Source organism: Zea mays, chromosome 5 (assembly GCF_902167145.1).
Source record: "Zea mays cultivar B73 chromosome 5, Zm-B73-REFERENCE-NAM-5.0, whole genome shotgun sequence".
NCBI classification, from domain to species: domain Eukaryota; kingdom Viridiplantae; phylum Streptophyta; class Magnoliopsida; order Poales; family Poaceae; genus Zea; species Zea mays.
In genome coordinates this window covers 224188067-224212897 of record NC_050100.1, presented here as the reverse complement: position 1 = coordinate 224212897, position 24831 = coordinate 224188067, and the positions used below count along the sequence as shown (strand labels likewise).

General features: G+C 45.3%; 3 protein-coding genes across 13 annotated transcripts; 2 read left to right on the top strand and 1 right to left on the bottom strand.

The window, feature by feature from the left end:
* On the top strand, positions 1–3543 carry LOC100192501 (acetyl-CoA C-acyltransferase-like protein). The gene is made up of 14 exons (NM_001137721.1): positions 1–172; positions 287–363; positions 845–929; positions 1101–1227; positions 1350–1448; positions 1531–1598; positions 1692–1799; positions 1886–1963; positions 2179–2311; positions 2399–2495; positions 2608–2731; positions 2815–2923; positions 3045–3128; positions 3303–3543. Exons 1-14 carry the CDS (start codon positions 86–88, stop codon positions 3410–3412), a joined length of 1386 nt encoding a protein of 461 aa, NP_001131193.1. The 5' UTR covers positions 1–85; the 3' UTR covers positions 3413–3543.
* A 1498-nt stretch (positions 3544–5041) lies between these two features.
* Positions 5042–10788, bottom strand: LOC100282429 (voltage-gated potassium channel beta subunit). The gene is made up of 4 exons (NM_001313850.1): positions 10143–10788; positions 5961–6104; positions 5349–5513; positions 5042–5250 (listed from the first exon to the last, which is right to left on the bottom strand). Exons 1-4 carry the CDS (start codon positions 10704–10706, stop codon positions 5137–5139), a joined length of 987 nt encoding a protein of 328 aa, NP_001300779.1. The 5' UTR covers positions 10707–10788; the 3' UTR covers positions 5042–5136.
* A 2196-nt stretch (positions 10789–12984) lies between these two features.
* On the top strand, positions 12985–24450 carry LOC100384689 (Actin-related protein 2/3 complex subunit 1A). 11 transcript variants are annotated; one of them, XR_004849247.1, is made up of 16 exons: positions 17739–18144; positions 19171–19256; positions 19330–19406; positions 19507–19601; positions 20161–20230; positions 20441–20510; positions 20738–20811; positions 20899–20941; positions 21365–21446; positions 21553–21641; positions 21731–21816; positions 22101–22161; positions 22673–22816; positions 22910–22968; positions 23048–23229; positions 24096–24450. XR_004849247.1 is itself a non-coding variant. In XM_008645953.4 (15 exons), exons 3-15 carry the CDS (start codon positions 19394–19396, stop codon positions 23104–23106), a joined length of 942 nt encoding a protein of 313 aa, XP_008644175.1. In that variant the 5' UTR covers positions 17749–18144; positions 19171–19256; positions 19330–19393; the 3' UTR covers positions 23107–24355. The 11 variants fall into 11 exon arrangements, 2 of the variants coding, with proteins under 2 accessions (XP_008644175.1, NP_001353800.1); XR_004849244.1 differs by having other exon boundaries at positions 22458–22816; NR_159488.1 differs by having other exon boundaries at positions 17948–18144; positions 22710–22816; positions 24096–24333.
* Positions 24451–24831: the final 381 nt, after the last annotated feature.

Here is a 24831-nt window from a genome sequence, read left to right as displayed (position 1 = left end):
CAACCGCGTCCGGCCGTCCGCTTCCGTCTCCTTGGATAACCACGACGCCCGCCGGCAAGCGAAAGCGAAGCGAGCCAACCCAGCCATGGAGAAGGCGATCGATCGGCAGCGGGTCCTCCTGGCGCACCTCCTCCCCTCCCCCTCCGCCGCCTCCTCGCAGCCTCAGCTTGCGGTGAGCGTCCCGATCTGCTGCTCTGTTCATCCCTCTCATTCTCACGGACTGGATCGGATCCGATCGAATTGGGTTGGCTGATCGATTCCCTGCTGCGTCTGTGTGACGGTGCAGGCGTCGGCGTGCGCGGCCGGGGACAGCGCCGCCTACCAGAGGTCCTCCTCCTTCGGGGACGATGTCGTCGTCGTCGCGTAAGCCTCCCTCCCTCTTGCCTCCAACGGTTCCTCCCCTCTCTCTCTCTCTCCGATATACTCTTTTCTTCCTTTTCTGTTCCTTTCCTCCTTATGTGATCCTGCTCGATAACTTAATTCAGGCCTGGTTCGGCCTCGGCGACGGGGAAACTCAACGAATTAACTAACCTGCTTATATTTATTATTAATTAATTACCTTGTACTGTAACATACGTACTACTAGGCTATCACCCAAGCCGACTTAATTTACGATTGATAGTCATAGCGTCAACCGTCAAGGAAACCACGCACAGATGCACATCCAAGCTAGTCAAATCTGTTTGAATTCGGTTCGACAAAAAAGAAAAGAACCTTCGAAGTCGACCTACGTGTGCATTCCTTTTGTGTGAGGGAATCACTAGCTAGGCTCTGCTGTTTTAGTGCTCGCACCATCACTGTATCTACCGAAGAAATAATGCGTACGGCGTGCGTGTCACTGCAGTGCCTACAGGACGCCGATATGCAAGGCCAAGCGAGGAGGCTTCAAGGACACCTACCCAGAGGACCTCCTCACTGTTGTTCTCAAGGTTCCCTTCCCTTCCCTTTTGTTGTCTTTTAATTTCTCTCTCTCTGCTCCCATTTCACATCAAGTGGCTCACCATGCTTGACAATCATGCGTGAGACGGTGAGAGTTCCCATCGCAACCGACTTGAACGCACTCATCGGTTCTGTTACCTTTGTGTTTCCCTTCCGTCCAGGCTGTTCTGGACAACACTAGAATCAATCCAGCTGACATCGGTGACATCGTCGTTGGGACGGTGCTTGGCCCTGGTTCCCAGCGTGCAAACGAGTGCAGGATGGCTGCGTTGTTTGCTGGATTCCCTGGTAACTGATAACTGTTGTTTACGATCATGCATGCTACCTAATATGAAGAAGACGATCCTATCTTCTGGTGGACAAAAAAAGAAGAGATAATGATGCATCCCATGATGATGTTGTTGTTGCAGAAACCGTCCCTGTTAGAACTGTCAACCGCCAGTGTTCATCTGGGCTACAGGCAGTAGCTGATGTCGCAGCTGCTATAAAGGCTGGTTACTATGACATAGGTACTTAGTATCTGAATATACATGCTACTTTCGCTCTTGTGCTTTAGTTTGGCTGCTGAATCGCTGCTCTCCCTCTAAACAGGGATTGGTGCTGGTTTGGAATCCATGTCCATAAATTCCATTGCTTGGGAAGGACAAGTTAACCCAAAAGTAAGGATTATAACCACAATGTAAATTGAAATAGTTTTTTCCTTTTTACACAAAAAGGAAACTCTCGTAACACATTTTTCTCTCTCCTTGCAGATAAGCGCATTCCAGAAAGCACAGGATTGTCTTCTGCCCATGGGAATTACTTCTGAAAATGTTGCCCATCGATATGGTGTAACCAGGCAAGAGCAAGATCAGGCCGCCGTGAGTTCCTCATTAAGCATCGACTGTATGAATTAATTATCTGGGGTTTTCCGGTTAATATAACAACTAAAGCTTTTTTTTGTCAGGCTGAGTCTCATAGGAGAGCTGCTGCAGCCACGGCCTCTGGAAAATTCAAGGATGAGATCGTCCCCGTGCCAACAAAGGTAAGATGGATTGAAACTCTTCTCCCCCCTCCCCCCACTTCTTTCAAGTAGAAACTAGCAACCACTTTAGTTAAAGTAGTTTGTAACTATGTCAACTTATACAAGTAACTAATGTGCTTGTTGTCTGACCAAATTATCAATCTGGTTACCTAGGAACAGAAGAGTTCTTTGATATGTATTATTTCGAGCGTTTGCTAACACTCCATATTCTGCAGATCGTTGATCCTAAAACTGGAGAGGAGAAGGAAGTTGTGATATCAGTTGATGATGGGATTAGGCCAGGGACCACAGCATCTGGATTGGCGAAACTGAAACCAGTTTTTAAAAAGGATGGGACTACAACTGCAGGTATTGCTTTTTTCTGGTGACCCTCCTTTTGCAGCTAGATTTTTTCTCTGCTGAAACGTTATCTGATAAACCAATCAAACTGTGTAGGCAATTCCAGTCAAGTGAGTGATGGTGCTGGAGCTGTTCTTCTCATGAAAAGATCTGTGGCTCTGAAGAAAGGGCTGCCCATTCTTGGTGTTTTCAGGTTGCCCAATCTGCCCTATCTTGATTAGTCCACGTTGTGTTTGTCGTCGATGTTCAGACACATTTTGCTCAATTCCTTGTTACATTTAACGCTGCTTGGTATCGTCTATTAGGAGCTTTGCGGCTGTTGGAGTGGATCCAGCTGTTATGGGCGTTGGTCCTGCCGTGGCCATTCCTGCTGCTGTGAAGTCTGCAGGCCTTGAGATTGGAGACATTGATTTGTTTGAACTGAATGAGGTCTGTGTCGATTGCCTTGATCTACACCCTCTTCTCTCACCTATTTATCCATAACATCTGATTACTGAATCATCCATGCTTAGGCCTTCGCCTCTCAGTTTGTCTATTGCTGCAACAAGTTGGGGCTGGACCGTTCCAAAGTAAATGTAAATGGAGGCGCGATTGCCCTTGGACACCCTCTGGGTGCAACAGGTAATGGAATGTCTACTTTAATGTGAGATTATCTGCTCTACCATTGCTGTTGGTACCTATTACTGGATTTTTTTTTTCCTGAGCAAAGTCGGTTAAACTTGTGATTCTTTGTATCGTTCAGGTGCCCGGTGTGTGGCTACTCTTCTAAATGAAATGAAGCGCCGGGGCAGAGACTGCAGATTTGGTGTTGTCACCATGTGTATCGGTTAGTCTTACTTATCACCAGTGTTATTAAAAACTACATTTAAACGTGACAACCATGTATATCGGTTAGTCTCTTATCAGTTATCACATACTAACGTGTATAGGCAAAGCATGACAACGCATAGATGTAGTTTGATCTGCTGTAGTTGACCATGATGTGTCGTAACAATCGCAGGATCTGGAATGGGGGCAGCAGCTGTGTTCGAGCGGGGAGACGCGGTGGATGGACTCTCCAACGTGAGGGACATCCAGGCACATAATTTTCTGTCTAAGGATGCGAAGTAGAGGCGCAGAAAAAACATCCATCCTTGAGCAGCATAAGCCTGCTGCATTTGTAATATATTCGAAATCCGTATTTTTTTTCTTCACAAACACTACTCTATATACGATGAATAAAAGGGCGACAATACAGTGTCATCTTGTAGCCACCTAAGATGCGAAAGAGAAAAGAAGGCCGGCTGTTCAATGTTCTGGGCTTGTTCTGTTATTGCTTTCCGTCTCTCAAACTGAACAAGCATGGTCTTTTGTGTGTTTGAACCAGAAGGATGGAGAGAGCACCTTGATTTGCTGAGACGCGTGGGGTGAGGCGAATTTGAATTTCATTTAAAATTTACTGTTGTGATTCATGCCCTAAGAGCAACACGACTAACACATCGCAGGGTAGGACACCCATGCATAAAAAAAAACGAATTTAGTTAGAGCCTGTTTGGTTCGTAGCTAAATGTGTCACATTTTGCCTAATGTTAGTATTTCGAATTGAATAACTAACCTTAGACAAAAAAGTTAGATAAAGTATGACAAGTCAGGTAGCAAATCGAACATGTCTTGCCTTTAGTGTTATAAAAAACAATGTGAGGTCCATGTAATGAAATAATTTTTTTTTGAACCCCGCAAAGTCTCTTTTCGAGTTTATTTTCCTCTACCACACGAGTGGCAACGGGTTTAAAACCCGCGGGTATAGAGATTACAAACCCGTACCCGCGAGATTAATGTTAAACCCGTACCCGCACCCGCTACCCGCGACGAGTAGCGTATGTTACCCAAACCCGCTACCCGCGGGTTTATGGCACCCGCGGGTACACCCGCGGGCACAATACCCACAAGTTGTCATATTATATATATATATACATACATATATATATACACACGCGCGCGGGTATGCGGGTTTGCGGGCACGGGTACAACATTTTCATACCCACGAGAAAAAACCCGTCGGATTGAGAATCAAACCCGTACCCGTACCCACGGGTACAAACTTACACCCAAACCTGCACCCTATAGGGTTTTTACCCGCGGGCACGCGGGTAAAATGTGCCCGTTGCCATCCCTACACACGAGCGTTGTTGCCGTGAACGTTTCGCCAATCTAAAGATTTGTCAGGTCACCTTGGCTAGCCGTCAAGTCGGAGATCCGTCGACCGCATCTCCGCCTGGCTCAACCTCATCGACATCGAGCCGTAGTGCCACCGCACATGCTTGTTGACCGCATCCTTGCCTATGCCTCATCTCCAGCCAGAGCTGCAAGTTTGACGTGTGTGCTTATAGATCACGTCAGCTAGCAATTTTTTAACTAACTAACTCTTAGCTATAGTGCATTCAAACACACAGTGCAGCGTTGATTGAGTCCAAAATAAAAAAATCTGAATCTGAAACGCAGGCAGAATACACACAGGACGGACAGATGTTTGGAACACAGCACCACGACTGCGGACGCCCAGAAAGAATACACGGGACCATGTTCCATGGATATAATTTCGTGAAATCAAGGGGGTGTTTGGTTTATAGGGACTAAACTTTAGTCCCTTCACTTAATTCCATTTTAGTTCATAAATTGTTAAATAGGGAAACTAAAATAGAGTTTTAGTTTCTATATTTAGTAATTTAGGGACTAAAATAGAATTAAGTGGAGGGACTAAAAATTAGTCCCTAGAAACCAAACACCCCCCAAGTCACTGGAGAGGCCTAAACTCCATTCGGACGAACACTCACGTAGGCCCGTACGTACCGCCTTCACCTGTATGATTCAGTGCGTTTGGGCTTGCTCTGGACCACCGCCTCAATCCTGTCAACGACCTCCGGCGTCAGCAGTGGGATGACATCTAGAGCCTTCATGTTCTCCACGATCTGTTCATGTGGTTTGCCAAACGGGTCAGAGTATTCCCTACTACATTGCTTACAGAAGTCGAGATCCTCAGAAGAACACCGGAGTTCGGAAAATGCACCTGGCTTTCTTTGGTGGCTCCAGTGATCACGGATGAGACGTTGGGGTTTGACGCGCACCAAGCAATGGAGAGTTGAGCTAACGAAACGCCGAGTTCAGCGGCGATAGGTTTTAGCCCATTCACTTTTCGAAGCGTGTCGTCAACCAGGGACCTATTTGCCAGGTTCTGGAAACCCAAGCCACAAGAAACGGGTTAGCTATAATAAAGTAACCAGAAGAAAAATACCAACAAAATAAAGATATACATAACATAAAGAGAAAACAGCACCGAAGCTAGTAGCTGCTACAAGTAAACTTAATCCCAGAAAAGTTATGCTACATTATACATTCATTATGCAGTCTGGCATCTGCCGATCATGAGCTAATATATAATGATTATTATAACGATACATTAGCTTTGCAGTTGAACACTGGTGTTGCTTAACGGAAATCGGTAGCTTTTATATTTTAGAAGCGATTGGATTGGGGATTCCCTTTATTAAAAAAATCTCCATCTCAAAGTGGAATTGTAGAACAGAATGCAAATTGATTATTCTGGTTCATGCAAATCAACTACTAGTTAAGACTTAAGAGAATGAGTACTGCCATATTATAAAAAAGGTCCCCCAAATACCTTGTAATTGTCTAGTGCAAACCTGCTATCAGCAGGTATGTTCCCTTTGGTATATTTTCCAGTTAGTACTCCTGAAGCTAGAGGACTCCATGTAGTCAATCCGATGCCATAGGTGCTGTAAAGTGGCAAAAACTCAGACTCAACCTGCAGAAAAGCAGTGTGCTATTAGTTCTTGTAATAAAAACTACATGCACAGGGTGATCTGTTTGACTTTTTTTAAAACTATTCATGGGCAAATAGTGTTCATTATTTAACCATGGAATATCAAACAGAATACATCCACACAAAGGACTACCAAAGAAAAAAAAACACGGATGATTCCAGTCATGCAAAATGGCAGTGCCATGCCAGAACGCTTCATGCTGGCATGCTGGTATCGATCTGCTGAACTGCGTGATTAGGTATGCAACAAACTGTATCTGAATCACCAAACACTGAAATGAAATAACATTTATATACTGTTTAACGGCAAGCCTGTTACTATTTCGAGCTCTCGTTCTTTGAAATATATGCTTGTTGGGAGAAAAACCCAAGTCCCTCAAGTGGGCTGAGTACTGTACATATATGATATAGTTATATGGGCCGGGCCGAGGCCCATAACAGAAGACAATAATCTAACAATGCTCACCGAATTTTGACAAAAAAACAGACATGAAAAAGAAATGTTCATTGAACTGAACAATGAGGAATATCCCAAGTGAAATGTACCTAAATGCCATGGTCATGGCCGACAAAAACATGTAAACTAAGATGTTATAATACCCTAGACACTCAAGATGCAGATTGAATCTCCTCTCTTTTTTCCAAGAATGAGGCTGCCCCCATCATGACAAGTGTGCGGAAAACATAGAGAAGTATAGGATAGCGAAGAAGTCTGCAAAGCGAGCGGTTAGTAGAGCCCGGGGTCAAGCCTTTGACAACCTTTATCAACGGTTGGACACAAAGCAGGGAGAAAAGGATATCTATAGGATGGCCAAGATTCGTGAAAGGAAGACAAGGGATGTCAACCAAGTCAAATGCATCAAGGATGAAGCAAACCAACTATTAGTGAAGAATGAAGAGATCAAGAACAGATGGAAGGAGTACTTCAACAAATTGTTCAATGGAGGGAGTGAGAGTTCTACAATAGAATTGGACGAACCATTCGATGACAACAACAGGGGTTTTGTACGAAGGATACAAGAATATGAAGTTAAGGAGGCGCTAAAAAGGATGAAGGTAGGAAAGGCGATGGGCCCTGATGGTATCCCTATCGAGGTATGGAGATGCCTTGGAGACATAGCGATAGTATGGCTGACTAAGCTTTTCAACACCATCTTTCGGACAAACAGAATGCCCGACGAGTGGCGGCGGAGTACATTAGTACCAATCTTCAAGAACAAAGGAGATGTTCAAAGTTGTACTAATTACCGTGGAATTAAGCTCATGAGCCATACAATGAAGCTATGGGAGAGAGTCATTGAACACCGCCTGCGAAAGATGACGAGCGTGACCCAAAATCAGTTTGGTTTCATGCCCGGGAGATCAACTATGGAGGCCATTTTCTTACTAAGGCAACTTATGGAGAGATTCAGAGAACAAAAGAAAGACCTGCATATGGTCTTTATAGACTTGGAGAAGGCTTATGACAAAGTACCTAGGAGTGTAATGTGGTGGGCCTTGGAAAAACACAAAGTAGCAACAAAGTACATTAATCTTATTAAAGATATGTACACTAATGTTGTGACAAGTGTCCGAACAAGTGATGGGGACACCGATGACTTTCCAATTAACATAGGACTACATCAAGGGTCGGCTTTGAGCCCTTATCTTTTCGCTTTGGTGATGGATGAGGTCACAAGGGACATACAAGGAGATATACCGTGGTGTATGCTTTTTGCCGATGATGTGGTACTTATTGAGGAGAGTAGGAGTGGTGTTTCGCAAAAGTTGGAATTGTGGAGGCAGACGCTGGAAGCAAAAGGTTTTAGGCTTAGTAGGTCTAAAACGGAATATATGAAGTGTGATTTCAGTGCCATGGGGTATGAAGATGGCGATGTTAGTCTTGATGGGCAAGTGGTACCCAAAAAAGACACTTTTCGTTACTTAGGATCAATGCTTCAGAAGGATGGAGACATCGATGAGGATGTCAGTCATAGAATTAAAGCTGGATGGTTGAAGTGGCGGCAAGCGGCGGGTGTCTCATGCGACCCCCGGGTGCCACACAAACTAAAAGGCAAATTCTACAGGACAGCAATCCGGCCGGCTATGTTGTATGGAGCAGAATGTTGGCCCACTAAAAGACGACATGTCCAACAACTATGCGTGGCAGAGATGCGTATGTTGCGCTGGATATATGGCCACACAAGGAGAGACCGAGTCCGGAATGATGATATACGAGAGAGGGTAGGAGTGGCGCCAATTGAGGAGAAGCTTATGCAACATCGTTTGAGATGGTTTGGACATATCCAACGAAGATCTGAGGAGGCACCAGTGCATATCGGAATAATTAGGCGTCCTGAGAATGTGAAGAGAGGTAGAGGTCGACCAACCTTGACGTGGTCAGAGGCTGTGAAGAGGGACCTGAAGGAGTGGAATATTGATAAAGAGCTCGCCGTGGATAGGAAGGGGTGGAAGTGTGCGATTCACGTGCCAGAACCTTGATTTATAGTTTTCGCTTTTCCTCTTTAATCGTTTGACCTTTTCTTGTGCCCATTTAGATCTTGCTGGTTCTTGTGGGTTTTATCTCTTTTATGTGTTTCCCCGTTTCATCGTTTTTCGGTTCTCCTTTGCCTTTGTTTCCCCTTTTTCCTCTTTGGGGGTTGAGCTCTGAGGTTTTCGTACGGGGTTTCATCTCTAGCCTACCCCAACGTGCTTGGGACAAAAAGGCTTTGTTGTTGTTGTTGTTGTTGTTGAGGCTGCCCCCATCTCCATTAACAAGAACAGAAATACAAGAATCCGACAGAGAACAGAGTTAGACTAGGAAACAGACCAGCAAATAAGACAAATACGAATCCTAATTTAGGAGCTCCTCCAAAAAGTAGACTACATAACTTTCTCTTTCAATTTCTGTATTAAAAGAACATGTTTCATTGGATCTATCAAAGGTAATGCAGTTAAATATCCCAAGTCTTCCAAGATTATTCAGGTATCGACAGAGAAAAAAACCCTTGCAGTAATAGACTAATAGCTACCTACAACCTTGTACTATTAACCACACCCCATCGACCAAGCTTTTTTTCCCCTTTGGTTTCATCGTGAACTTTGTAACGCTTCTACACCTCAGCTGCAGCACTTCAGTGTAGTAAGAGTTGAACGTGAACTCCAAATGCGAAGGCAACTTGCATGATCTACAATCTTGTGTAGTGAGCTCCTAATCTGGAATGAGCAACCACTGCCAGCTAATTGAATGCAGCATTGACAGTGATAGGTTGGTGGCTTCAGTTTGATAGTGAGTTCAGACCAATACTGAGTTGATTGCTCGACAACAACTAAACATCAAGCTGGGTTTCTCTATTGTTGGGGAAAAAATCCCTTCCATTCTTGCACTAAGCTGTCCATAGCATGGCGGCTGAGAAAGGGAATGTGTCATCATCATTGGAACAAACCAATGCTCTCATGAGCAAAGGAAACCAGGCAGGTTGCTGATGGAGAATGGATCTACTTTGCATCATCAAATCAAAGAGAGAATAGATGGCAAGAACCAACGAACCATTATTCCACCCACACCGCCAATGTACGGTGGGTGACATACTTCCGCAGCAGGGGATAATCGTACCGAACTAGAATTAAACCAACCAAACCTGCCCTCCGCATGCATTTCAACAGTACTGTGCTCCCGGACATGGAAAAGAAAAACTGCCGCCACCGCTGGTGCTCCAGAGTCAAAATCCGGAGAGTACGGTTAACTGAACAATACTAGTACTATATTATACTATACTCAAATTAGCAGTACTGACAGTTTAAGTAGGAGGAAGTAATAAGGCATCTGGGATCCGCGTATGCCGGTGGTGAACAGCGCCGCAAGTACCAAATCCTCCATCTCGGAATAGGATAGGATTGGATTGTTTTGTACGAGAGAGAGAGAGAGAGAGAGAGAGAGAGAGAGAGAGAGAGGTGGCGCCGCCGCCGCATTATCATGAATCGGTAAACAAATCGAGATTTTGGGGAGATTGAATGAGTAACCATGTACTCCGAGCTCACCTTGTGCCTGGAGAAGAGGTTGTACTCCGGCTGCTCGACGATGGGTCCCACGAGGTCGAGGCGGTTGGCGACTGCCCAGGCCTCGGTGATCTGCTGCGCGGACCACTCGGAGGTGCCCCAGTAGAAGGCCCAGCCCTGGTCGATGACCCAGTTGATGGCGCGCACCGTCTCCTCGACGGGCGTGGAGGCGTCGGGGCGGTGGCAGTAGACGACGTCGACGTAGTCCATGTCGAGGCGGCGGAGCGAGGCGCGGAGGCCCTCGACGACGTGCTTGCGGGAGAGGCCCTTGTCGTTGGGGCCCTGGCCGCCCCAGAAGAGCTTGGTGGAGATGACGACGTCGGAGCGGCGCCAGCCCAGGTCCCGGATGGCCTGGCCCATGATCTCCTCGGCGCGGCCGTTGGCGTACACCTCGGCGTTGTCGAAGAAGTTGACGCCCGCGTCCCGGCACGCCTGCAGCAGCGCCTTGGCCTCCTTCACGTCCAGCTGGTTCCCGAAGGTCACCCACGCGCCGTACGAGAGCTGGCTGACGCGGAGCCCCGACCGGCCCAGGTTCTTGTACTGCATCCTGCCTTCCTGCACTTAGCCTCCCTGGTTCCTCGTCTGGAAATGTGCGCGGAGGATGAGGGGGGACGAAGAGGGGCCGGAGAGCCGGCGGAGGGGAGGGGAGGAGACGAAGAGCAACTGAACAAGCCAACGGGGGAGAGGGGAGGAGGAAGAGGAAGGCCGGATGCGGCTGCTCACATATGTGCTGCAACGGACCTGGACGGCAACACCGGATTCGGACAGGTGGACCGGGCTGTACGTGGGAACCACTATCACGAGGGGGTGTGGGAAGAAGGGGAGTGGGGTCGAGAGCTGAGCGACCGTCGCTCCTCCGGCTGGGCGGTGCGATGTGGCCATGTGGGGTTTCCTTTTGCATCGTGTCTGCCGCTGCCACCCGTGCCCTATATCCCCGGCGACGGCGACCTGGACCGTGACGATGCGATCGCCGGCCTGCGACCGCGATTCCTCGTCGCTCTGGTGGTTTGTGTGTAGCATCCATCGATGCGAGTGGAATGGACCATCTTGTTCTTGTCTGTGGTCTGCTGTATAATTTGTGCTAACAATAATTCCGTCTTGAAAGCATGTAACGAAAGGGTCCGATGCCTGCGCCCCACGTCACCTGGCGACGCATGCGCATGCTCTGTTTGTGTTGTGCGCGTGCCTGTGTGTCAGACTGTGCACGTTCAGTGTAACGGTGTGAGGCCCGGACCCGGACGGGCGGATCTATGCGTAGCAGGCAGGCAGGTGCATGTGTCTATCCGAATCCAATGCCGACCTGCTACAACAAGATAGAGTCGATACAGTAGCATGTAGCGGTCAGCAGACGCGGGAGGGACGATCGGGATGTGCACGCACCCCTGGCCCATGGGCCATGGCAGAGGCACGGCCTGCTGAGCTCGTTACACCGCACTAGATGGGCCGCATGCTGCAACTGCAATCCACGCACGCACCGCTCGTTAGTGTATCCACGTGTTTCGTAGGGAGGAATCGTGGGAAAAGAAAGGCTGAAAATGCTTGGGGGCAAAAGTGGCTGAAAATGCTTGGGGGCAAAAGTGTGATAAGGAGAATAATTGTTGCGAAACCCTAAAAGGGGTTTAATGGGCTAATACCGAAACTGCCCTTAGGGGTACACAGGTTATATATATGTACCCATACCCATCATAATAAAGATAGACAGAAAGAGCTTTCATCCACTGTGTCTCTTATTCCTCTCTGTGTTGGGTTGCTGGGAAGGGAACGGGCTTCTACAACTTCTCACGTCCCTACTGCTGTCGGGAGGGTTCGGAGTCCGGATCGGGGATCTGCGACAACTACGTTGTTTAACACGTCATCAGCACTGCTCTACCCCGACTCGTGGATCCGATCGGCACCGACTCTCCATCACGCCGGCAGGTCCTCTGGCCTTGCCGAACTGTCCTACGCGACAGGCTTCGCTTCCGTTCATCGACACAAGAAAAGCGGTATGAAGTAGATCTGTAATTTACTGTCTACCGTGGAAAAAGAGTAGTATTACTATGCCACCATCTTGTCGCAAGTTTGTGCTTCTCATCGTCATAGACTACGCAGTCACCGGCTCTCGCGCTATGCCTCGCATGGACTATCCCGCCGGTGGCCATGCACACGCCGCGCCACACAAATTCGCTCCGCCCATCGACGAAGCTCATGCTCGATACATGATGGCCCTGCTGGCCACACGTTGTGTGATCCGCCGCCGTCGCGAGGCCTGGAGCCGCACCTTCATGGCATTGAGGCCTGAATTAGCGGCACTGCCACCGCCCATACTGCCCATATCCGTGATCCTTTTTTCTAGGATCTGCATGAATAGTTGCCACCTTTCTCGCGCGAGATGCGGTTCGTCTGTGGCTGCATGCCGCATAGGCTCATGGTCCATGCATGCCTCGTCCATGCACGAATCTATTTTTGAGTGCACTCAGGAAAATCTCGCATGGTGCATGGCCGCATGCATACATATGGCGGTTGACGTTCTTTTAGGAAAAAAAAGGAAAGGTAGCCCCCCGCATATTCCTGTGGCATGCAACATTTTCTGATCGGGGCCGTTGCGATCGTGAGTTTCGCAAGGTGGCTAGCTGCATTATTTATTTTGTGTTTCCTGTTGAAAATAATAAAAATGCATGCTTATGATTTTTTATATATACGTTCCGTACATCATTTTATTCTATTTTATTTATATATAAATAGAATAATGCACGTACAACCATTTAAATTTATGTTATGGATAATTGGCACGCCTAATTAACCTGGAGTTAATTTTGCGTGACATGTTATGGCTGAAGGCAGCAAGACTGACTACGCGGAGCTTGCCCTAGCAGAGGCAAAGACAAAGGCAAAAGCAACCCCCAGCAGGGCGATGCAAGTGCCTTAAAGCATGGTGGCGAAATATGTTTCAGGTGCGGGTCTCAGCAGCACTGGTCCCGTACATGCACCACTAAGAAATACCTGATTGACATATATCAGGAATGAAAGAAACGCCAGAACTCAGAGGCTCACTTTATCCAGGCGCCTGTAGACGCCACAACTGGAGAGCACCTTGAGTTGCCTCAGCCTGCTGCACAGTTTGAGCATGCTGCCATAAATGTCGATGCCACAGCTAAGAACGGTACTCCGTTAGGCAAAGTCGACTTCGATTTCGATACTGATGATCTCCCGTAGTCGATCACGTTATCAGTCATTAGCTCCACATTTATTTCCATAGCAATTTTATTTCTAGAAGAACATTTATTTGGTTATGATGTAATAAATGCTCCTGCTGAGCCCATACTATTTGGTTGATTGAGATTAATTGCTTTGCAATTTTATTTATTCCTCATTCATGGTTTAATTGTTCTTGCTCTATTATATGTTGTCATCATGAATGATGAACTAAATCAATATTATATATTATTTATATAGAACAAGACTCACTTCCCACGATGGAGGAAAACGATGAACCATGCCTGATTGATAGCGCAGCCACAAATTCGATTCTTAGAGAGACGAAATATTTTCAGACACTCCTGAAGAGGACTGAGAATATCACTACAATTGTCGGCAACAATGGCCGCATTGTAGGCTCCGGTCGAGCCATTGTTGTCCTCCCTAACGGTACTAGGATCTTTATTGAAGAAGCATTCCTATACCCAGGAGCAACTCGTACTCTCCTCACGTTCAAAGATATCCGTCGTAGCGGCTATCACGTTACAACTGCATGTGTGGGTGGTGCTGAATACCTCCATATCACATCAACAAACGAATGTGAAACAAAAGTGGTAGAGAAAGCGCAAGGCACCTCCTCTGGGTTGTATTACTCAAGAATTAAACCACCCCCTGAATTTGTTGCGATGTCTACTATATTTAAGAATCCTGAGTCTTTTCGAGTATGGCATGAAAGACTAGGACACCCTGGATTAAGGATGATGCGGAACATCATAACTAGCTCTATTGGCCATGGCATGAAAACCACACAAATTCCTAAAGACTTCCTATGCGTCTCTTGTGCTAAAGGAAAACTGATAACTAAGCCCTCTTACCTGAAAGTAAAGGCTGAGTCCCCGAGTTTCCTGCAGAGACTTCAGGGTGATATTTGTGGTCCAATCAACCCCCTATCAGGGCCCTTCAGATATTTTATGGTTCTTATAGATGCTTCTACTAAGTGGAGCCACGTGTGCCTGTTGTCCACGCGGAACCACGCATTTGCAAAATTTATTGCCCAAATTATCCGTTTGCGTGCGAGCTTCCCGGAGAACCGCATTCAGTCAATCAGGATGGATAATGCTGGAGAGTTTACCTCAAAGGCCTTTAATGACTATTGTCTTGCTTTGGGCATAAATGTAGAGCATTCTGTACCGCATGTCCATACACAGAATGGACTTGCTGAGTCCTTAATTAAAAGAATAAAATTCATAGCCAGGCCACTTCTACAAGATAGCAAACTCCCGACCAGTTGTTGGGGACACACAGTTTTGCACGCTGCAGCCTTAATCCAATATAGACCATCTGCTTACCACTCTGCTTCTCCCCACCAGTTAACGCGTGGTCAACAACCAGTGGTTTCCCATCTGCGAAAGTTCGGCTGTGCTGTATACGTGCCGATATCACCACCCCAGCGTACATCTATGGGACCTCACCGGAAGTTGGGGATCTATGTTGGTTATGAATCTCTGTCCATAATCAAATATTTAGAGCCTAGAACCGGGGATCTGTTCACGGCTCGGTACGCTGATAGCATCTTCGATGAAGAGCATTTCCCGGCATTAGGGGGAGGATTGTACCTTAATAACAAAGAATGCCGAGAAATAGAATGGAGTGCTAGTAGCATCCAATCGCTTGACCCACGCACTAGAGAAACCGAACTTGAAGTTCAACGAATAATACACCTGCAAAACTTAGCAAATAATCTGCCAGATGCCTTTACTGATATAAGAGGAGTTTCGAAGTCGCATATTCCTGCGGCAAATGCACCGGAGAGAGTGGAGATACCTCTGCAGGGTATGGACTCTACTCGTACTCCCCATCCTAGGAAAAGGGGGAGAAAACCGGATGATTCAGTATCAGCTAAGCGGGGACGCCTGCACCAGCAAGTTACTGAAGATAATGCAACACGCTTCCTTTCAGATGTTCCAGCAGTAACACACCTTGAAGGTGAACGTCCTAGTGCAAATGAGCGCACAAATAAAAGCACAAGGACTTCGGAACAACCGGTTTCAAATAACTTGGGAGATCACAAAGAACCGGATGATTCAGTTGAAGAAATTGCCATAAACTATGTTGAGACGGGAGAGTTATATAACCGAAAGACTACAGTTGTCGACACTGATTTCGTCTCTATGATCGCTGTTGTAATTGCTGAGGATCCTGAACCAAAGTCCATGGCAGAGTGCCAGAAGCGCTCAGATTGGGTCAAATGGAAAGAAGCAATAGAGACGGAATTGCTCTCGCTTTCAAAGAGGCAAGTATTTGGGCCTGTCGCCCGCACGCCCCCCAATGTTACCCCAGTCGGGTTCAAATGGGTGTTCGTCCGAAAGAGGGATGCGAACAATGAGGTGGTGAGATACAAAGCGAGACTTGTAGCACAAGGGTTCACGCAGAGACCCGGCATCGATTACGATGAAACTTACTCCCCGGTAATGAGTGGCACAACGTTCCGATATTTGATATCACTGGCAGCAGGTTTAAACTTAAAAATGCAGATGATGGACGTAGTGACCGCATACTTGTATGGGTCATTGGATTCGGAAATCTATATGAAGGTCCCAGATGGGCTGAGAGTTTCGGATGCCAAGTCAAATCGCAACATGTACAGCGTTAAGTTGCAGAGGGCGCTGTATGGGCTTAAACAATCTGGGCGGATGTGGTACAATCGGCTCAGTGAATTCCTCCTGAAGAAGGGATACGTAAATAATCCAGATTCTCCTTGTGTATTCATTAGAAAATCCCAGAAGGGTTTTTGCATAGTTTCGGTCTATGTTGATGACTTGAATATCATTGGATATGCTGAGGATATTGAGGAGGCCAGCGCCTACCTCAAGACAGAGTTTGAAATGAAAGACTTGGGAGAAACCAAGTTTTGCTTGGGCCTGCAGATCGAGCATCTCCCAGAAGGAATATTTGTACACCAGTCGACCTATTGTAAAAAGGTCCTTGAGAGATTTAATATGATTAAAGCTCACCCTTTAAAGACCCCGATGGTCGTGAGATCCCTTGAAATGGATACCGACCCATTTAGACCAAAGAGTGATGATGAGAAATCATTGGGACCTGAAGTTCCTTACCTTAGCGCTATTGGAGCACTGATGTACCTTGCGAATTGCACCAGGCCTGATATTGCATTCGCGGTAAATCTACTAGCTAGATACAGTGCAGACCCAACCAGAAGACATTGGGTAGGTGTTAAGACTATACTTAGATACCTCAAAGGCACTCAAGATCTTGGCCTGTTTTTTCCGAAGAATCAGGACCAGACTATGGTGGGCTATGCTGATGCTGGATATCAGTCAGATCCCCATAATGGTATATCTCAGACTGGCTTTGTATTTCTATGTGGTGGCACTGCTGTATCCTGGAGATCGTGCAAACAGACATTAGTAACGACGTCTACTAACCACTCAGAAATAATCTCACTATATGAAGCCGCACGAGAATGTGCTTGGCTACGACGGATGACTAACTACATCCAGAAGTCATGTGGTTATAACACCGCAAATACCCCCACCATTATCTATGAAGATAATGCTGCATGTGTTGCACAAATGGAAACGGGCTATATTAAGAGCAATATGACTAAGCATATCTGTCCTAAGTATTTTTATCCTCATGAACTCCAGAACGAGGGTGAGATAAAAATCCTGCAAGTCAAGTCTTGTGATAATCTGGCTGATTTATTCACTAAATCCTTACCTGCAGTCACATTCAGAAAATGTGTACGAGGTATAGGGATGAGACATTTGAGAGACCTGCAGGGTTCAGAGGGAGATCACCTCTGAATTTCAGCCCTTACAATTCGACCTGAAGATCGTATATTATACACCTTGAAGGTTATAGTTGTCCTGAAGACACCCGTTGTACTCTTTTTCCCATTGTGAGTTTTCCTGAAGTTTCTCACAGATGGTTTTTAACGAGGCAACAAGTGCAATACATCGAGTGGCACTATGCTCTCTTTCTCCATTTTTTCCCACTGGGTTTTTCGGAGTTTTGATGAGACATAAGTCGTCACGGTATTCGCCCAAGGGGGAGTGTTGAGAAACCCTAAAAGGGGTTTAATGGGCTAATACCGAAACTGCCCTTAGGGGTACACAGGTTATATATATGTACCCATACCCATCATAATAAAGATAGACAGAAAGAGCTTTCATCCACTGTGTCTCTTATTCCTCTCTGTGTTGGGTTGCTGGGAAGGGAACATGCTTCTACAACTTCTCACGTCCCTACTGCTGTCGGGAGGGTTCGGAGTCCGGATCGGGGATCTGCGACAACTACGTTGTTTAACAATAATAACGGACGTGCTGATGGAGGGAGAGTCAAGACGAAGCCAAGAAAGGCCGAGGCAGGTGCCAACAAGCACTAGCAGTTGTGCCCTTGCTGTGTTTGGTTGGGCCCTCCTCTTCCTCTTCTCCTTCTCCAGTCCTGTTGGCATCGCGTACAAGAGGGCAGCCAGTGGACCCTCGCTGCCGCCATTGCTGGGGTGGGCCGTGCTCCAGCCTTGTGCGGTTGGCAGGCCTACTAGCTGTAGAGTATAGTGGAGGTGGAGTAGTATTTTTCGCTTCCATTGGCCTCCATCCACCTCTCCTCCACTCGACCTGCGCTTCACTACAGCCCACTGGCAGGGGAAGGGGAGCGTCGACCAATTCGTCCCGCCCTCGCCGCGCCGCTGGCCTCGCTCGCGTGCCCTCCCCGATGGCGGCAGCGGCGATCCACCAGTTCGCCGAGTGTATCACCTGCCACGCCTGGAGCCCCGACCAGTCGAGTAAGACAAACGCCCCTCCCCGCCTCTGCTCTAGATCTCGCTCTCCGCGCCCCGCTAGCCGGTTCCGATCCCCAGTCGCCGGGCGCCTGCCGTAGCTCGTCCGCTTTTCTGATTACCGCGCGCGCGGGTGCTCGGGATCCGGCTCCTTAGGGTTTCGGTTCGGTACCGCCCTCCCTCTCGCGCCATCGTGGGACCAAATTCTCGCTCAGACTGACGACGTCCTGGGGGCTGTTCTGCGGACACCTGGATGCCGAGCTATATCGCATCGTTGGTTCACGCGCGCTTCGGTCCGAAACGGCACCATGGCTAGTAGTAGTGGTATGCCAGCCCGAACATACATGTGGTATCTAGCGCTACATCCTGTGCTGGTTTACACTTATGAGGTAACCATGCGTTTTCATCCATGGGACCATGGACCATCCTGGCAACCGGGGCTGGTCCTGGCAGGCTGGCACCAATGTTCATCGAATGCGAAATGGACTGGTGCTCGCTCCAGGTGCCTTCCGGAGACATAGTACTTACCCCATTTCTGCATTTTGCTAGCAGGGGAAATCATACCAGCTCTAAGCTAGCTAGGCATGGTATTTTTTACTTGAATGCCCAAGCACTCTTTGAGAAACCGTCCAAGTTACCTTAAATGGTTGAATAAATCAAGGCACCCCTGACTGTGTTATGGGTTTCCTCATACGCTGATAGTGGTCTTGTCGAGAAATTAGATTATGGGTTTCATGGTTGTATTAAGTATTTGCTTTCAAATGTATGGGTAACTAGATCATGGCTTTCCACTACTATCGGGTTGCTTGTGGTGTATAAGGGGCTGCCATTTTGATTGTTTGCTAGGAAATGTACCCCCGAAATAGATGATGACAAAAGGTAGTGCAATTTAACAATGAAGCATGGCTAGCTTTAGAGTGATTCTGCTGAACATACATGATATTCTGTTTTTTTATTGTTATTATCTGGTATTTGAACCTATCATGGAGTTTAATCTTGAATTTGACTGTAAAAACTTTTCTTCTCTTCTAGTGATTGCCTTTTGCCCAAACAACCATGAAGTACATATCTATAAATTCTTCACAGACAAGTGGGAGAAACTTCATGTTTTGTCAAAGGTAGATAAACGTTTTTTCTGTGCGGTGTAATTAGAATGCAATTCATTGTCTTATTTCTTTTGGTATTCTGCAGCATGATCAAATAGTTTCGGGAATAGACTGGAGTAATTCATCCAACAAAATCGTAACAGTTTCACATGATAGAAATTCGTAAGTATATGTCAAAGTGCAAATTTCTAGAAGATCTATCTTGTTTCTTACTCTGGCAGGGGATAGGTGGGTACATATATATATTTTCATTTGACCTCAGATATGTTTGGACACAAGAAGGATCTGATTGGATACCTACTCTGGTTATTCTAAAGTTAAATCGTGCAGCTTTATGTGTTCAGTGGAGCCCAAAAGGTTAGTTAATTCCCTTACTATTTCTGTCACATATGTACCTTTTTCATTCTACCGGTGAAATGAAACTATTATCCAAGTGCACATGCTCTCCTAGTTTTCATTCCGTACACAGTATGAGTCTTAAGTTTGATGATAGGCTCAGACAATACCTGAATTCTGTAATGCTAATCTATTTCTATCCTGTGATGCAAACTATGAATGAAATACTTAGGCTCCGTTTGGCACCTCAGCTTTAGAGTTTGTATGCTAAAATCAAGAACCATGGGACTTCTTTCTGTTTGTCTAGAATAGGTAGAAAACATATCAACCTAACAACTTGGCTGTACCCACATATTTCTGGAGCTAGTAATACCCAGCTGATTTCTTGGAGCTGGAGCTCTGCTGAATAGGGTGTTAGGTGCCTTATTTTCTGGAACACCGTGTTGGCCATGTTGAAAGAACGTAATTACTTGTACACTAAACATGTGAAGAAAAAACTTTTCCAGTATGGTTTTTGTTGTTTATTTTTCATAAATAATCGTTATCTGTTTCCTTAAATCTCTTTATGTATTGTTTACAGAAAACAAGTTTGCCGTGGGAAGTGGTGCCAAATCTGTGTGTATTTGTTATTATGAACAAGAAAACAATTGGTATTTAACCCCACTTTACCACCCCTCTTTCATCAGTTGACTACCATTTTTGGATGACCTTAGTTATCCATTATTTTGTGTTGCGTCTCCCAATTGGTGATTTATGAGTACGAGTCCTTGATCATGTTCTCATAATCCGTAGGGTTATGTGACACTCTTGAAGTGTTGATACACATGTTTAACTGTCTTATATGATACACTGTGCCGCAGGTGGATTAGCAAGGTTATCAGGAAAAGGCATGAATCTTCTGTCACTAGTCTTGCATGGCATCCAAACAATGTGAGTTTAAAGTAATGAGAGGTTTCAGTAGGAAACTAACAAGAAAAACATTTTTGATGTGTTCTCAGTATGTTTCTTTTGTGTTGTATTCCTGAACCTCCATCTATACCTGTAAAATTTCTGTATATGTATGCCACTATGTAGGAATCGGTATTGTCATGTAATGCAACTGCAAGATCGTTCCCATTGAATGTAAGAATAGTTTGTTTCCTCTCGTATTTCTTCAGATATATCTTGCAACAACGTCTACAGATGGTAAATGCAGAGTGTTCTCTACTTTTATCAAGGGTGTAGACACAAGGTGGGACACATTGGTCTGACATCTAATAGGATTCTAAAAACTTGAAAATGTTTTATTCTTCTCATACCCTTTTCCACTTATGACCAGGGGATCACAATCGAGCACTTCAACCAATTCAAAATTCGGAGAGGTATTTATTAGCCCATCCATTCGATATTGTGCCATATGTTTGGTTGTAATTTCAATATTTGTTGCAGTTTGTACTTTTGCGATGTTAAGATATGTTTCCCCATTTACTAGGCATGACATGCATCTGAACATCTTATAAGGCTATTACTTTTGGCAGTAGTAACAATTTTTCAATTCTATCGATTATTGACACACCTAATACCATCTACCGTTGAAAATAACACTTAATCTGTTCATGCACTGAGCTAAGCCTTAACCTTATGCTGTGTTGTTGTTGTTGTTGTTGTTGTTGTTGTTGTGGAATGCTTGCTCAGATCCCATCTCTCATAGGTTTAGTTCAAATCATGAATAACATAATTTGTTTTCTTTCCCTGTGGAAGTGAGTATTCACCCTTGTAACATTTTTTCTCCTGGTTGGATGCAGCAAATTGCTCAGCTTGATCTATCATCTACCTGGGTATTTGGTGTAAGGTGGTCACCAAGTGGGAAGACATTGGCCTATGCAGGTTCTCGCTCCTGTACCGAACTATTGAGAGTGTCAAATCTGCATTATTTCACCGTTCCCTAAAGCATAATAGCCGCTGTTTCCCTGACATGAACATTGATTACCAGGGCATAACTCCATGGTTTATGTCATCGATGAAGTTGAATCTTCTCCTGTGGCCCAAAACTTGACGCTGCGTGATCTGCCTCTCCGTGATGTGGGTCAGCATTTTCCCTTCTGATAATATTTAATTGCGTGTGGTGATTTCTGTGTTTCATAATTTTGAACAACTGCTCAAACTTTCAGGTTCTTTTTGTCTCTGAGCGCACATTGGTTGGTGTCGGATTTGACTGCAATCCTATGATCTTTGCTGCTGATGATACTGGGCTTTGGTAAGCAAAGATCAATATAGTAAAATCTTTCTTATATTGTTCGTATGCCATTTCCCTTGTAGCCCTGAAGTGTTCCGAATTGAGTTGTTGCTTTCTGTAGAAACCATGTAAATTGCTATGGATATTTCAAGTCTATTAATCTTTTTAGCCTCAGTACCCTGTCAAAATATTCCATTGCTCTTTTTTACAGTAATCCATTTCTACAGGATATGCAAGTCGGCCCTGATTTTCATTCATGACATTTATGCTTTCTTTTCACCATAGCTACACCTTTTGTTATGTAGGAGTTTCGTAAGATTCTTGGACGAGATGAAAGCTGCTCCATCAGCTTCAAAAGCCTCACAGGTCTATACCTTGTCTTGCATAACATCAATTTATGTAGTGAATGCCTGTCCATATTATAACTTGAGTTTGTTTTGCTATTATGTGAGAGTGCTGTTCACTCTATGTTTATCAAGTGTTTACTTTATCCTAAATTGTTAAGTATTAGGTGAACCAATTCCTTTCTTAATGATTGAGCTTGGTTTAAATTGTTTGTTCATACAAGATGACCCCACCCCCACCCTAGTTGCTACATATTACAAACCCTGCTTGCAAAATTTGGTTTTCTAATGGCTGTCTTATTATGGCTATCTTTTCAGCCAATAGTCTGACCTTTATGCTAGTGGTTCTCGGTAAGGCTTTGTTTGGATGTAGTCAATCCTGGTCCAGTTGGAATTCGGTCATAAAGATTTACATGTAATCTATTCCGCGGTGTTTGACCAATTTATTTTGATGCCAAACTGATCTAATGCTGCTGAAGTTCTGATCACTGAGAAGCTTTGTGATTGAGTTGAACTCACCAAGTCAACATCAGGCATGAACTAATAATACCGGGGGGAACAACATTTCAGCTCTCTGAAGCCCTTGGAAAGCTATATGGACAATCAAAGCAGGGGGCTAGTAGCGACACTGTTGAACCATCGAAAGCTCGTGGTGGGGCCCATGAGAATTGCATAACGTAACCTCTTTAGCTCCTTATCTCTATTTCCGTACTTCCAGTGATGTACTTTCATCTCCTAAAGACTAATTAATAATTTCTTCGTATCGTCAGGTGTATTGTACCCTTGAGAAAAGGAAGCGATGGTACTATCAAACGATTCAGCACGTCAGGTTTATAGCTGAGCGTTCCAATTGCTTCCAGCTCTATTGTTCGAACATGTTTTGACACTCCTTGCCACGCGGCTTACAGGATTGGATGGTAAGGTCGTGGTATGGGATTTGGAAAACCACGTCAGCATTGCAAAATAGCTCGAGGGAAGGCTTTCGTTAACAATCAAATCGAGGGGGCTTCTGTCATTACCCATCGTGCTCAGGGGACCACCATTCGTGGCAGCGGGGTCCTGCAGGTTTTCAAGATCCAGGGCCAGCCAGGTAGATTTTTTTTGGGTGCCTGTACACAGAAACATTGCCTTAGCGTAGGGAGAACTTGCATCTATCAAGTAGATTCAATTTTTGGCGAGTAATTGTCCTTTGAATTGAGTCCATACGTATTGTGTATCCTTGCTCCCAAACAAACCCGTACCGTATAGTTTTTAGCTAGGTAGGTAGGCAATTGACGTCATCTCTTATTTCTGGCGCCATGTGTAAAATAACCACACACGGAATTCATCCGCGGATGCTGCATCTCCAACAATGAGACTTAAAATAGTGGCCCAAAAATTAAAATAAGATATTGATGAAGCCGTTTGTTTTTTATTTTTGAATTTGAGCCCTATATTTTAAGTTAGGTCGCTGATTTAAGGTACTGTTTAGATGCTCTTAGGTCCGGTTGGGACCTGTGAGGGATCGAGGGAAGTCCGTCAAAATTCTCCACCCTCCTCTGACCCTTCATAATCCCCTCCAAACCTCTAATTTCTAAGGTGTAGGTTTAGACTGTGTTCAAGCGTATGATTGTGTAAAATATTGTTTTACATGGTATATAGTATTATTTGTAGATTGAAGTTTAAAATAAAAGGTGAGATAAGACTATTCTCAATGCACTGTTTTCATTGCTGTCACATTAGATTTAAACTAGGTAACTAGAGTTTCGGTCACATGAAACTCTACCATCTCCTATAAAACTTTCTATATTTTTCAATGAACTGCAATGCCATGTTACCAAATGTGATGATGTGTTACCGTATTAAATAATTATGAAACTTTCATCGAGAATTGACTAAGAAATGAGATAGGAGAGTTGATGGAGATAGGTGTTGGGACTTATGGACGCCTCGTTTCTTCTGCCGGTTCTTTTGCAGGATCGAAAAACTCGCCTGATGGTTGAATTGTGTGACCGCGGACCACCATGTGTAATCCAACAGTAGAATAGGATGGTTCCATGAAAGCAGGCCCTGCTGATATGTGGCCTGTGGGGAGTGGGGACCTGCTCTATTGGTGGATCCCCATACGCTAATCTTTGCTTTGCCCCTGTTCAGGGACATCCCACCGGGTCGGTCAGTTTTGGCAGCATGTGCATGAGCTTCTGGTTTTATTACTAGCTGTATGCTCGCTTTGCTTTTGTTCTCGAGGGCTAGTTCGGAAACTCTATTTATTTAAGAGATTTATATTTTTCTAAAAAAAAATTATTAGAAAAATAGAAATCTCTTGTGAAAATGGGATTCTTAAACTAGCTCTGAAATTTAAACCCCTTTCGGGATTGAAGGGGATTAGAGAGGGAATTAGTTTATTTCCACTTTAATCCTCACCCTGAAGGAGATTCGAAGTTCCCAAAGTAGGCCTAATAGTGAGCAAATCTAGCGGCTGCCGTGCAGATCACGTTATGCTGTTTCTTCTTCACCCAACATGCGGGGCTGTGGTTGTTCAACAAATGTCATCACCTCAGCCCGAATCTGTTGGTTCCATGGTTGTTTAGATCATAGTGCTGTGCATACTTGCTGGATCAACTAGGCATGTCTCATTAAGGGATTGCTTGGATCAACTAGACATGGTGTATTTAGGTTATGTTTGGGAGGCTTCACTTCAAAAATTTCAGGT

Excerpts from the sequence above, each read along its gene's own strand:
- LOC100384689 (NM_001366871.1), top strand. The coding sequence starts at position 18,075 with ATGGCGGCAGCGGCGATCCACCAGTTCGCCGAGTGTATCACCTGCCAC. Across the intron at positions 20,812-20,898 it reads ATCAAGGGTGTAGACACAAG|GGGATCACAATCGAGCACTT; the intron begins GTGGGACACATT and ends ACTTATGACCAG. Across the intron at positions 20,942-21,364 it reads CCAATTCAAAATTCGGAGAG|CAAATTGCTCAGCTTGATCT; the intron begins GTATTTATTAGC and ends GGTTGGATGCAG.
- LOC100282429 (NM_001313850.1), bottom strand. The coding sequence starts at position 10,706 with ATGCAGTACAAGAACCTGGGCCGGTCGGGGCTCCGCGTCAGCCAGCTC. Across the intron at positions 6,105-10,142 it reads ACCTCTTCTCCAGGCACAAG|GTTGAGTCTGAGTTTTTGCC; the intron begins GTGAGCTCGGAG and ends GCTTTTCTGCAG. Across the intron at positions 5,251-5,348 it reads GAGCCACCAAAGAAAGCCAG|ATCGTGGAGAACATGAAGGC; the intron begins GTGCATTTTCCG and ends CCACATGAACAG.
- LOC100192501 (NM_001137721.1), top strand. The coding sequence starts at position 86 with ATGGAGAAGGCGATCGATCGGCAGCGGGTCCTCCTGGCGCACCTCCTC. Across the intron at positions 930-1,100 it reads TCCTCACTGTTGTTCTCAAG|GCTGTTCTGGACAACACTAG; the intron begins GTTCCCTTCCCT and ends CCTTCCGTCCAG. Across the intron at positions 2,496-2,607 it reads CCCATTCTTGGTGTTTTCAG|GAGCTTTGCGGCTGTTGGAG; the intron begins GTTGCCCAATCT and ends ATCGTCTATTAG.